The 14,167-nt window shown below is 40.6% G+C and overlaps 1 protein-coding gene across 1 annotated transcript in view; it reads right to left on the bottom strand.

Annotated features, from left to right (window-relative positions):
* Nucleotides 1-439: 439 nt before the first annotated feature.
* The window catches only part of LOC311124997 (NLR family CARD domain-containing protein 3-like), a gene marked incomplete at its 5' end in the record, with an annotated part of 30,095 nt that continues 16,367 nt past the window's right edge, over nt 440-14,167 (bottom strand). The window contains 9 exons of the mRNA XM_084199085.1: nt 440-1,374; nt 1,895-1,941; nt 2,630-2,803; nt 4,689-4,862; nt 5,754-5,927; nt 7,074-7,247; nt 8,245-8,418; nt 10,265-10,431; nt 10,704-12,478. Of these exons, the coding sequence (XP_084055211.1) occupies nt 848-1,374; nt 1,895-1,941; nt 2,630-2,803; nt 4,689-4,862; nt 5,754-5,927; nt 7,074-7,247; nt 8,245-8,418; nt 10,265-10,431; nt 10,704-12,478 (3,386 nt within the window). The 3' untranslated portion in view covers nt 440-847. The remainder of the gene's footprint in view (nt 1,375-1,894; nt 1,942-2,629; nt 2,804-4,688; nt 4,863-5,753; nt 5,928-7,073; nt 7,248-8,244; nt 8,419-10,264; nt 10,432-10,703; nt 12,479-14,167) is intronic.

Raw genomic sequence — 14,167 nt, 5'->3', positions numbered from 1 at the left:
TGTGTGTGTGTGTGTGTGTCCAATGTTTATGTGTGTGTGTCCTGTATGTGTGTGTGTTTGTCCAGTGTGTGTGTGTTCTCTGTGTGTGTGTGTGTGTGTGTCCAGTGTGTGTGTGTTCAGTGTGTGTGTGTGGGTCCAGTGTGTGCGTGTGTGTGTATCCAATGAGTGTGAGTGTGTGTGTCCAGTGTGTGTGATTGTCCTGCGTGTGTGTCCTGTGTGTGTGTGTGTGTGTGTGTCCAATGTTTATGTGTGTGTGTCCTGTATGTGTGTGTGTTTGTCCAGTGTGTGTGTGTGTGTGTGTGTGTGTCTGTGTGTCCAGTGTGTGTGTGTTCTCTGTGTGTGTGTGTGTGTGTGTCCAGTGTGTGTGTGTTCAGTGTGTGTGTGTGGGTCCAGTGTGTGCGTGTGTCCAGAGTGTGTATGTGTCCATTGTGTTTGTGTATCCAGTGTGTGGGTGTGTTTGTCCAGTGTGTGTCCAGTGTGTGTGTGTGTGTGTGTGATCAGTGTGTGTGTGTCCTGTGTTTGTGTGTGTGTGTGTGTGTGTGTGTGTGTGTGTCCAGTGTGTGTTTGTCCGGTGTGTGTGTGTTCAGTGTGTTTGTTCAGTGTGTGTGTGTGTGTGTGTGTGTGTGTACAGTGTGTGTATCAAGTGTGTTTGTGTGTCCAGTGTGTGTGTGTGTTTAGTATGTGTGTGTGTGTGTCCAGTGTTTGTGTGTCCAGTGTGTGTGTGTGTCCAGTGTGTGTGTCCAGTTTGTCAATGTGTGTGTCCTGTGTGTGTGTGTCCAGTGTTTGTGTGTTCAGTGTGTGTGTGTTCCCAGTGTGTGTGTGTGTCCAGTGTTACCTTGGTTATTATTTACAGGGACACTGAGGAGTCAACACCATAAACCGCAAACCCTGGATAGAGGGTCTCAGTGAATGTGGAGTGGAATGTGTTCAGGTGGGTCAGTGTGTCAGAGGAGACTCTGTAGAAGGACAGAGTGCCGGCTGGCCAGTCCAGATACACTCCTACTCTGTGGGAGCTGGAGGAGGGGACGTCTATGGTAGTGTGATTATTATTGTGCCTGGCAGAGTAACTGTTGTCAGAGCAGATCAGACTCCAGGACTTGTCATTGTGTCCAAGACAACAGTCATCAGCACTTCCTCTCCTGTTGATTCCTTTATATGTCACTCCTATAACAGCCTCTCTCCCACTCCACTCTACCTCCCAGTAACAGCGCCCAGTCAGACCCTCTCTACACAGCACCTGGTCCCAGACCTTAAATCTCTCTGGGTGATCAGGATACGGCTGCTCCTCTCTCCTACATGTCACCTTTCTGTTCTCCTCAGACAGAGAGAGGAATCTGTTTACTGTGTTTAGGTCCAGTGTGAGATCACAGACATCTGATGGATGAAACCAGACACAATATTAGAAATCATCATCATTCACATTAGAATGTTAACTCACTTTTCACTAATTCATTTAATGTAGATGTTTCTAGGTATCAAAAGGAGAAGTTAAGGTAACTTGAGACTTGTTGAATGATCATATGTTATGCTGTATGGTAATATAAAACACACTTATTCCCATTAATTACACACACACACACATCCTGAACAAACACAAACACACAAACACACACACACTTACACTGAACACACACACACACACACACACACACTGGACACACACACACACATCCTGAACACACACTGGAACGCGCCACACACACACACACACACACACACACACACACAAACAGTGTCAAAGCAACTCTTTGTAAACTTTCCTGATTTCTGCTTCTTTAGAACTACAGCTGATATTTAATATGACCAAGTAAGTAATGATGGTGGTCTTTGACTTTGACTTCACTTGAATTAAGACTTATTCTTAGTCATATTCTTCACAGCAGTCAACACTCACATTTTCTAAGTCCAGGTTTCATTCTGTTCTCTCCACCATGTTCCACACTGTAGCGGTAAGCAGAAGAACAGACAGTCATTGAGGGATACACCTGAACTCACACACACACAAACAGTCAGCATATAACTTTGTCCAAGTGTGTGTGTGTGTTTCCTTTGTGTGTGTGTGGGTGGGGCCAGTGTGTGTGTGTCCAATGTGTGTGTTTGTCCAGTGTGTGTGTTTCCAGTGTGTGTTTCCTTTTTGTGTGTATGTGTGTGTGTGTGTGTGTCCGGTGTCTGTCAAGTGTGTGTGTGTATGTCAAGTGTGTGTGTTTGTGTGTCCAGTATGTGTGTGTGTCCAGTGTGTGTGTGTGTGTGTTCAGTGTGTTTGTCCAGTGTGTGTGTGTGTCCAGTGTGTGTGTGTCCTGTGTGTGTGTGTGCACACACACACACACACACACACACACACACACACACACACACACACACAAACTGGACACACACACACACACACACTGGACACAGACACAGACATAGACACACACACACACACACACACACTGGATACACAAACACACCACACACAAACACACACACAGGACACACACTGGACACACACACACACACTGGACACACACACAAACACACACACAGTCTTTATATAACTTAGTCCAAGTGGTGGTCAGAATGTTTGTCTTAACTAGCCTGATAACTCCAACATTTCTGATATGAACATTGACATAAACCCTCTACATACTTGAGTTTCTCCAGTCTGCAGTGTGGATTCTCCAGTCCAGCAGAGAGCAGTCTGACTCCTGAGTCTCCTGGGTGATTGTAGCTCAGGTCCAGCTCTCTCAGGTGTGAGGGGTTTGACTTCAGAGCTGAGACCAGAGAAGCACAGCCTTCCTCTGTGACTAGACAGCCTGACAGCCTGCAAAGAGTAAAATCATATTAAAACCGCACTGACATTCTTTGGTATGAAAATATATTTTTTTCAACATTTTCAGATACATCAGAGTCCTGAAACCTGCCATATCTATTCATAAATGTATATATACAGTACCAGTCAAAAGTTTGAACACACCTACTCATTCAAGTTTTTGTTTAGTTTTTTTTTTAACTATTTTTTTACATTGTAGAATAATAGTGAAGACATAAAAACTATGAAATAACACATATGTAATCATGTAGTAACTAAAAAAGTGTTAAACTAATTTTCTATATTTTATTTTTTAGATTCTTCAAATAGCCACCCTTTGTCTTGATGACAGCTTTGCACACTCTTGGCATTCTCTCAACCAGCTTCATGAGGTAGTTACCTGGAATGCATTTCAATTAACAGGTGTGCCTTCTTAAAAGTTAATTTGTGGAATTTCTTTCCTTCTTAATGCGTTTGAGCCAATCAGTTGTGCTGTGACAAGGTAGGGGGGTATACAGAAGATAGCCCTATTTGGTAAAAGACCAAGTCAATATTATGTCAAGAACAGCTCAAATAAGCAAAGAGAAACCACAGTCCATCATTACTTTAAGACATGATAGTCATTCAATAAGGAACATTTCAAGAACGTTTAAAGTTTCTTCAAGTGCAGTCGCAAAAAATATCAAGCACTATGATGAAACTGGCTCTCATGAGGACCACCACAGGAATGGAAGACCCAAAGTTACCTCTGCTGCAGAGGATAAGTTCATCAGAGTTACCAGCCTCAGAAATTGCAGCCCAAAAAAATCCTTCACAGATTTCAAGTCACAGACACATCACAACATCAACTGTTCAGAGGAGACTGTATGAATCAGGCCTTCATGGTCGAATTGCTGCAAAGAAACCACTACTAAAGGACACCGATAAGAAGAAGAGACCTGCTTGGGCCAAGAATCACGAGCAATGGACATTAGACCTGTGGACATTTGTCCTTTGGCCTGGAGTCCAAATTTGAGATTCTTGGTTCCAACCGCCGTGTCTTTGTGAGAAGCGGTGTGGGTGAACGGATGATCTCGGCATGTGTAGTTCCCACCGTAAAGCATAGAGGAGGAGGTGTTATGGTGTGGGGGTGCTTTGCTGGTGACACTGTTTGTGATTTATTTAGAATTCAAGGCACACTTAACCAGCATGGCTACCACAGCATTCTGCAGCGATATGCCATTCCATCTAGTTTGGGCTTAGTGGGACTATCATTTGTTTTTCAACAGGACAATGACCCAACACACTTCCAGACTGTGTAAGGAGAGGGATTGAGTGCTGCATCAGATGACCTGGCCTCCATAAGCACCCGACCTCAACCCAATTGAAATGGTTTGGGATGAGTTGGACGGCAGAGTGAAGGAAAAGCAGCCAACAAGTGCTCAGCATATGTGGGAACTCCTTCAAGACTGTTGGAAAAGCATTCCAGGTGAAGCTGGCTGAGAGAATGCCAAGAGTGTGCAAAACTGTCATCAAGGCAAAGGGTGGCTATTTGAAGAATTTCAAATATAAAATATATTTTCATTTGTTTAACACTTTTTTGGTTACTACATGATTCCATATTTGTTATTTCATAGTTTTAATGTCTTCACTATTATTCTACAATGGAAAAAATAGTAAAAATAAAGACAAACCCTTGAATGAGTAGGTGTGTCTAAACTTTTGACTGGTACTGTATGTACATGAATTAATGTATCATTATTAACAGTAGATAACATGTTTCTAAACACTACTAAATGAATCCTTGTGTGTGTGTGTGTGTGTTTGTCCGTGTCCAGTGTGTGTGTGTGTGTGTGTGTGTGTGTGTGTGTGTGTGTCCAATGAGTGTGTGTTCATTGAGTGATACAGGAAAACTGACCTCAGAGTCTCCAGTCTGCAGTGGGGATTCCCCAGTCCAGTAGAGATTAGCTTCACTCCTGAATCCTTCAGGTCATTGTTACTCAGGTCCAGCTCTCTCAGGTGTGAGGGGTTTGACTTCAGAGCTGAGACCAGAGAAGCACAGCCTTCCTCTGTGACTAGACAGCCTGACAGCCTGCAAAGAGTCAAATCATATTAAAACCACACTGCTATTCTTTGGTGGTGAAAATAGAGTGGCAATATATTATTTCAACATTTTCAGATATATCAGTGTCCTGAAACCTGCCATATCTATTCATAAATTAATGAATGTTTCATTATTAGAAATGATCATATATTGATTGTAGAAAGAAAAATGTATAGTCCAAATATTTGAGTAGACTGACCAGAGCAGTTTAAAAAGCAGAATCAGTCAAAAGACAGACAGTGAGGTATCAGATTTAGATTGTATTGAGTATACAGTCCACATCATCTCTATTTTGACAGTGAAGCTAACATTTTAAATGTGGCTCTGTACTCCAGCATTTTGGAATTGAGATCAAATGTTTCATATGAGGTGACAGTATATAATGTCACCTTTAATTTGAGGGTATTTTCATACATATCTGTTTCACCATTTAGAAAAATAAAAGCCTTTTATGTATCTAGTCCCCCTATTTGAAAAAGTCATAAGTATTCTGACCAACTAACTTATAGTGTATTAAAGTAGTCAAAAGTTGAGTATTTGGTCCCATATTCTTTGAATGCAATGACTACATCAAGCCTGTGACTGCCATGATTGAGAAAGATCATGAATGAATCATGAATAATAATGAATGAGAACGTTACAGAGGCTACAACAAAACATGCTAACCTCTCACCAATAACATCAAATAAAAGGTGACATTCTGTACTTTTGCCTCATATGAAACATTCTACCTTAAATCCAAAATGCTGGCGCATAGCACCAAATGTAAAACTGTAAGCTTCACTGTCCAAACACATATGGTGTGGACTGTGTGCCTGGTAAACACATGTGGATCTGGTGAACAGTTATCACTTGTTGACCAACTACAGGAATACTGACCTCAGAGTCTCCAGTTTACAGTGGGGATTCCCCAGTCCAGCAGAGAGCAGCTTCACTCCTGAATCCTTCAGGTCATTGTTACTCAGATCCAGCTCTCTCAGGTGTGAGAGGTTTGACTTCAGAGCTGAGACCAGAGAAGCACAGCTTTCCTCTGTGAATAGACAGCCTGACAGCCTGCAAAGAGTCAAATCATATTAAAACCACACTGCTATTCTTTGGGTGAAAATAGTGGCAGTATATTTTTTCAGATACATTTTCAGATATGGCTTGGTACGTGGAGCAGGAACGGGCCGGACCATTAAAATAATGTGATTTTCTGGATTTTTTTTTCTCATTTTGTCTTTCATAGTTGACGTGTACCTATGATGAAAATTACAGGCCTCTCTCTTCTTTTTAAGTGGGAGAACTTGCACAATTGGTGGCTGACTAAATACTTTTTTGCCCCACTGTATATACGATCTAGAACAGAAACCAAAACATAGAAAACACAACATAGAAGCTACACAGTGAAAACTAAACATAGAAAATCCACACCCTGGCTCAACATTTCAGAGTCCCCAGAGCCAGGGCGTGACACTAAATGAATCCTGATGATGACATGATTAATAAAAGTCATGAATGAATCATTAAAAAGAATGAGTGAGAAAGTTACAGAGGCTACAACAAAACATGCTAACCTCTCACCATTACCAATAACAGAGGGGGTATGATCCTTGTTCCTCTGTAACTTTCTCATTCATCATCATTCACGATTCATACATGATTATTCATAGTCATGGTAGCATCCACATGAATGTAGAAATGTTCAGAAACATCTTCTATTCTTACTGACAATACAAGTGAAGTGACTCCAAAATGACAGGACATTATTCACCATTCAGTTTCTATTAGGAAAAATATAATCTATAACAAAACCAAGACAAACTGCAAATGTATTCAACAACTTTGTAGAATCACAAGCTTGATGTAATCACTGCAGGCAAAGAATATTGGACCAAATACTAAACTTTTGACTAAATTAATTTGTCTAAATAATTATAACTTTTTCAAATGTGAGAACTACATAATAAAGTACTTTCATTTCTAAACGGTAAAATATACAGTATATGTATGAAAATCTTTAAATAAAAGGTGACATTCTGTACTGTTGCATAATATGAAACATTATTTCTCAAATCCAAAATGATGGAGCATAGCACCAAATGTAAAACTGTAAGCTTCACTGTCCAAACACATATGGTGTGGACTATGTGTGCCTGGTAAACACATGTGGATCTGGTGAACAGTTATCACTTGTTGACCAACTACAGGAATACTGACCTCAGAGTCTCCAGTTTACAGTGGGGATTCCCCAGTCCAGCAGAGAGCAGCTTCACTCCTGAATCCTTCAGGTCATTGTTACTCAGATCCAGCTCTCTCAGGTGTGAGGGGTTTGACTTCAGAGCTGAGACCAGAGAAGCACAGCCTTCCTCTGTGACTAGACAGCCTGACAGCCTGCAAAGAGTCAAATCATATTAAAATCACACTGCTATTCTTTGGTGGTGAAAATAGTTGCAGTATATTTTTTCAACATTTTCAGATATATCAGTGTTCTGAAATCTGCCATATCTATTAATAATTGAATGTATCATTATTAGAAATTATCATAATATTGCTTGTAGAGAGAAACATGTATAGTACAAATATTTAAGTAGACTGACCAGAGCAGTTTAAAAAGCAGTATCAGTCAAAAGACAGACAGTGAGGTATCAGATTTAGATTGTATTGAGTATAGAGTCCACACCATATCTATTTTGACAAAGATAACATTTTAAATGTGGCTCTGTACTCCAGCATTTTGGATTTCAGATGAAATGTTTCATATGAGGTGACAGTATATTATGTCACCTTTTATTTGAGGGTATTTTCATACATATCTGTTTCACCGTTTAGAAATAAAAGCACTTTACGTGTCTAGTTCTCCCATTTGAAGAAGTCATAAGTATTCCGACCAATTCACTTATAATGCATTAAAGTAGTCAAAAGTTGAGTATTTGGTCCCAAACTCATTGTTTGCATTTGCAGTTTGTTTTGGTTGTGTTTTGGGATATGTTTTGCCCAATAGTAACTGAATGGTGAATGATGGCTGGAGTAATTTTCTGTCTAAGTGAGTAGATAACATGTTTCTAAACACTACTAAATTAATCCTGATGATGCCATGATTAATAAAAATAATGAATGAATCATGAATAATTATGAATGAGAAAGTTACAGAGGCTACAACAAAACATGCTAACCTCTCACCATTAACCTCAAATAAAAGGTGACATTCTGTACTGTTGCCTGATATGAAACGTTTTATCTCAAATCCAAAATGATGGAGCATAGAACCAAATGAAAAACTGTAAGCTTCACTGTCCAAACACATATGGTGTGGACTATGTGTGCCTGGTAAACACATGTGGATCTGGTGGACAGTTATCACTTGTTGACCAACTACAGGAATACTGACCTCAGAGTCTCCAGTTTACAGTGGGGATTCCCCAGTCCAGCAGAGAGCAGCTTCACTCCTGAATCCTTCAGGTCATTGTTACTCAGATCCAGCTCTCTCAGGTGTGAGGGGTTTGACTTCAGAGCTGAGACCAGAGAAGCACAGCCTTCCTCTGTGACTAGACAATCTGACAGCCTGCAAGAGTAAAATCATATTAAAATCACACTGCTATTCTTTGGTGTTGAAAATATATTTTAAAAACATTTTCAGATACATCAGAGTCCTGAAACCTGCCATATCTATATATATGTATATATACACTATCAGTCAAAAGTTTGAACACACCTATTCATTCAAATTTGTAATAATATAAAAATAAAAAACTAATTTTTACATTGTAGAATAATAGTGAAGACATCACAACTATGAAATAACACGTATGGAATAATGTAGTAACCAAAGAAGTGTTAAACAAATTAAAATATATGTTATATTTGAGATTCTTCAAATAGCCACCCTTTGCCTTGATGACATTTTTGCACACTCTTGGCATTCTCTCAACCAGCTTCATGAGGTAGTCACCTGGAATGCATTTCAATTAACTTGTGTGCCTTCTTAAAAGTTAATTTGTGGAATCTCTTTCCTTCTCAATGTGGTTGAACCAATCAGTTGTGTTGTGACAAGGTAGGGGGGTATACAGAAGATAACCCTATTTGGTAAAAGACCAAGTCCATATTATGGCAAGAACAGCTCAAATAAGCAAAGAGAATCAACAGTCCATCATTACTTTAAGACATGAAGGTCAGTCAATACGGAACATTTCAAAAACTTTAAGAACAAGTGCAGCCACAAAAAACATCAAGAGCTATGATGAAACTGGCTCTCATTAGGACCACCACAGGAATGGAAGACCCAGAGTTACCTCTGCTGCAGAGGATAAGTTCATTAGAGTTACCAGCCTCAGAAATTGCAGCCCAAATAAATGCTTCACAGATTTCAAGTCACAGACACATCATAACATCAACTGTTCAGAGGGGACTGTGTGAATCAGGCTTTCATGGTCAAATTGCTGCAAATAAATCACTACTAAAGGACACCAATAAGAAGAAGAGCCCTGCTTGAGCCAAGAAACACGAGCAATGGACAATACACCGGTGAACATTTGTCCTTTGGTCTAGAGTCCAAATTTGAGATTGTTGGTTCCAACCGCTGTGTCTTTTTAAAAAGCGGTGTGGGTGAACGGATGATCTCGGCATGTGTAGTTCCCACCGTAAAGCATGGAGGAGGAGGTGTTATGGTGTGGGGGTGCTTTGCTGGTGACACTGTCTGTGATTTATTTAGAATTTAACCAGCATGACCTAGCCTCCACAATCACCCAACCTCAACCCAATTGAGATGGTTTGGGATGAGTTGGATCGCAGAGTGAAGGAAAAGCAGCCAACAAGTGCTCAGCATATGTGGGAACTCCTTCAAGACTGTAGGAAAATCATTCCAGGTGAAGCTGGTTGAGAGAATGCCAAGAGTGTGCAAAGCTGTCATCAAGGCAAAAGGTGGCTATTTGAAGATTTTGAAATATAAAATATATTTCTTATTTCATAGTTTTGATATCTTCACTATTATTCTACAATGTAAAAAATAGTAAAAATTAAGACAAACCCTTGAATGAGTAGGTGTGTCCAAACTTTTGACTGGTACTGTATATAAATGAATGAATGTATCATTATTAACAGTAGATAACATGTTTCTAAACACTAATAAATTAATCCTTGTGTGTGTGTGTGTGTGTGTGTGTGTGTGTCCAGTGTGTGTTTGTGTGTGTGTCCAGTGACACACCTACTCATTCAAGGGTTTTTCTTTATTTTTTACAAATGTGTGTGTGTTGTCTAATGAGTGTGTGTCCAGTGTGTGTGTGTCCAGTGTGTGTATGTGTGTGTGTCCAGTGTGTGTGTGTGTCCAGTGTGTGTGTATAGTATGTGTGTCCTGTGTCTGTGTGTGTGTGTCCAGTGTGTGTGTGTTCATTGAGTGATACAGGAATACTGACCTCAGAGTCTCCAGTTTACAATGGGGATTCCCCAGTCCATCAGAGAGATGCTTCACTCCTGAATACTTCAGGTCATTGTTACTCAGATCCAGCTCTCTCAGGTGTGAGGGGTTTGACCTCAGAGCTGAGACCAGAGAAGCACAGCCTTCCTCTGTGACTCCACATCCTGACAGCCTGCAAAGAGATCATCATGATTTCACAAAAACACTGTTAATTTAACAGAGCAGCATTTGGTTTAGTCTCTCAAACAATATATAGATTCATCTTCTGTCTCCTAGAATTGTATGGTCATATTGTTATACTAATGTGAACATCAATGCAGTGATTCAATATGTTTTTCAATATAATATTATATGCATACTATAATATATATTTTTCTCTAAACTGATGATTAATACTTAAATATACTTGTATGTACTCACAGAGCAGCTCTGGAGACTTTGACCACTGGCAGCAGCCTCAGAAGACCTTCCTCTGATCTGGTGTATTTCTTCAGGTCAAACACATCCAGCTCCTTTTCTGAAGTCAGCAACACAAAGACCAGAGCTGACCACTGTGCAGGTGACAGGTTGGCTTCTGAGAGACTTCCTGAGCTCAGGTAGCTTTGGATTTCTTCCACTAGAGAATGGTCATTCAGTTCATTCAGACAGTGGAACAGATTGATGCATCTCTCTGGAGAGGGATTCTCCCTGATCTTCTCCTTGATGTACTTGACTGTTTCTTCATGGCTCTGTGAGCTGCTTCTTGTCTTTGTCAGTAGACCTCGTAAGTGCTTCTGATTGGACTCCAGTGAGAGGCCCAGAAGGAAGCGGAGGAAAAGGTCCAGGTTTCCCGTCTCACTTTGTAAGGCTTTATCCACAGCACTCTTGTAGAAAGTAACTTCAGGCTTGTTTCCGAACAGTGCAAAAAAGTTCCTGGTTGATTGAGGTTCAGCCATTAGATTCTCATTGTTGTTGATGAATGCGAGGAACACATATACAGCAGCCAGAAACTCCTGAATGCTCAGATGCACGAAGCAGTACACCTTGTCCTGGTACAGCCCACATTCCTCTTTAAAGAGCTGTGTGCACAATCCTGAGTACACTGAGGCTTCATTGACATCAATGCCAGCCTCTTTCAGGTCTTCTTCATAGAAAATCAGATTGCCATTCACAAGCTGTTGAAAAGCCAGTTTTCCCAGTGACAGAATGCTCTCTCTATTCCAGTGTGGACCTGTCTCTTCTTTCCCCATATACTTTTCATTATTCTGTTTGGTATGAAACTCCACAAGGTGTATGAACATCTCAGTCAGAGTCTTGGGCATCTCTTCTGTCTTGTCTGTACCCAACATGTGTTCAAGGACTGTTGCAGAAATCCAACAGAAGACTGGAATGTGGCACAAGATGTGGAGGCTCCTTGATGTCTTTATGTGTGAGATGATTCTGCTGGCCAGGTCCTCATCACTGAATCTCTTCCTGAAGTACTCCTCCTTCTGTGGGTCATTGAACCCTCGTACCTCTGTCACCTGGTCAACACACCCTGAAGGGATCTTATTGGCTGCTGCAGGTCGGGTAGTTATCCAGAGGAGAGCAGAGGGAAGCAGATTTCCCTTGATGAGATTTGTCAGCAGAACATCCACTGAGGTTGACTCTGTGACGTCACAACAGATCTTGTTCTTCTGGAAGTCTAGGGGCAGTCGGCACTCATCCAGACCATCAAAGATGAACAGAACTTTGTACTTGTCGTAGTTGGAGATTCTTGATTCTTTGGTTTCAATTGAGAAGTGATTGAGAAGTTCAATCAAAGTGTGTTTTTCCCCGTTCATCAAATTCAGCTCCCGAAAAGGGACGGAAAATACAAATTGGACATCCTGATTTGCTTTTCCTTCAGCCCAGTCCAGAATGAACTTCTGCACAGAGACTGTTTTTCCAATGCCAGCGACTCCCTTTGTCAGCACAGTTCTGATAAGTTTGTCTTGTCCAGTTAATGGTTTGAAGATGTCGTTACATTTGATTGCAGTCTCTGCTCTTGCTTGTTTCCTGGTTGCTGTCTCAATCTGTCTCAGCTCATGTTCATTATTGACCTCTCCTGTTCCACCCTCTGTGATGTAGAGCTCTGTGTAGATCTTATTGAGAAGTGTTGGGTTTCCTTGTTTAGCGAACCCCTCAAATACACATTGAAACTTCTTCTTTAGATTAGATTTGAGTTCACGTTGGCAAATCACAGCATGCTCTTCTGAATAAAGAAATAACACAGACGATATTAATATTACGTATGATTTAATGCCTACAGTATTGTAAGTCTGTGTTATAAAGTTTAAAATGTAATCATGTATTCTCTTAACTGTCTGTATAAATGTGTTTTCATAATGCATTACAGACTGGTGTGACTGATACTCTTATTATTATTCAGTTTTACTGATGGTATCAATAATGTTGATAATAATCTCTCTCTCTCTCTCTCTCTCTCTCTCTCTCTCTGTGTTTGTCTCTATCTCTCTCTTTCTCTCTCTCTCTGTCTCTTTCTCTCTCTCTTTCTCTCTCTCTCTGTCTCTTTCTCTCTCTCTGTCTCTGTCTCTCTGTCTCTCTCTCTCTCTCTCTCTCTCTCTCTCCCTCCTCTATCTCTCTCTCTCTCTCTCTCTCTCTCTCTCTCTCTCTCTCTCTCTCTCTCTCTCTCTCTCTCTCTCTCTCTCTCTCTCTCTCTCTCTCTCTCTCTCTCCTCTTCTCTCTGTCTAAATTAATCAACACAACACATTCTGCTGCTACTTGATGAGGCCACTAGGTGTTGTGTTAAGGCTGCTACAATATCACTGAGTTACACAGCTACTTTAGCTGTACTTTAGCTACAGCTTTTAAATGTTCTAAAACAGCATTCAACATGAGGCAGACAGCTCTTACTTTTCTCCAGTGTGTCAGCAAGCTCCTTCTGGTTCATTTTCCTCAGGACGTGCAGTGTGATCTTCAGAGCCCCCTCTCTGGCACTGCTCTCCTGCTTCTCACCTTCAGCATCCACCACTTCCTTATCCTGCTTCTGACTCTCAAAGCCTTCTGGGAGTTCTGGACTAAGAATCGTCTTGAACATCTTCAGCTCATTCTTCACAAATGTCATAATATTCTCATCAAGCAACTGAAATAAATCAAGTAAATAAGTTATGCAAGAGACTAAATGCTTTCTCATTAACATATAAATGAATGATTGACAGATCAACTTTACTTGAGGTAAACAAAAACAAATGTACATAACAGGACCACTTACACTGAATATGGAGGCCAGGTCTGTTTGATGACTCTGGGAAGACTGACCACTGAGAATCTCTGAATCTGATCTCTCCTGTTGGTTTCTGTGGACAAAACATGAGATTACATCTCCTCATTCACGGAGTGCACACACACACACACACACACACATACACACACACACACACACTCACTCACTCACACACGCACACAGACACACAGGGAGGGAATGTTGTGTTAGTTTAATATTGTTTCAGGACTATGAAAATGGAAAAAAGGATTAGCCTATGGATTATGAAAACAACAAAAATAAATGGTAAAATGGGAGAGGAGAAATGACTAGAGACAGTGTTGTTTAACTCACTGACCATGAACCATGAGTTCTTCTTACCTTTGTTCACTAGAAAAGTCTCCCTCTCTAAACATTATAGGAGTTTCCATAGACCAGTCACTCTTCATGGACACACAGCTGGGTACAGGGGAGGCTGGTCTCTCCTGCTTGATTGGACTTCAACACAACAGAGACAAACATTATTTCTCTCATTGTTTAAAATCGCTTGATGGTTTATTTCAGAGAGACAAATAATGTAGTTTTCTTTGCCAAATGCTACATATATGTCTCACTCTCAGAGAAATAAGTAGTACTACTATGTTTAACACAGTAATAATATGTCTGCCTCACTCCCTG

This window comes from Coregonus lavaretus (assembly GCF_964263955.1).
Source record: "Coregonus lavaretus genome assembly, contig: HAP1_SCAFFOLD_790, whole genome shotgun sequence".
NCBI classification, from domain to species: domain Eukaryota; kingdom Metazoa; phylum Chordata; class Actinopteri; order Salmoniformes; family Salmonidae; genus Coregonus; species Coregonus lavaretus.
This window is presented reverse-complemented; position numbering and strand designations above follow the sequence as displayed.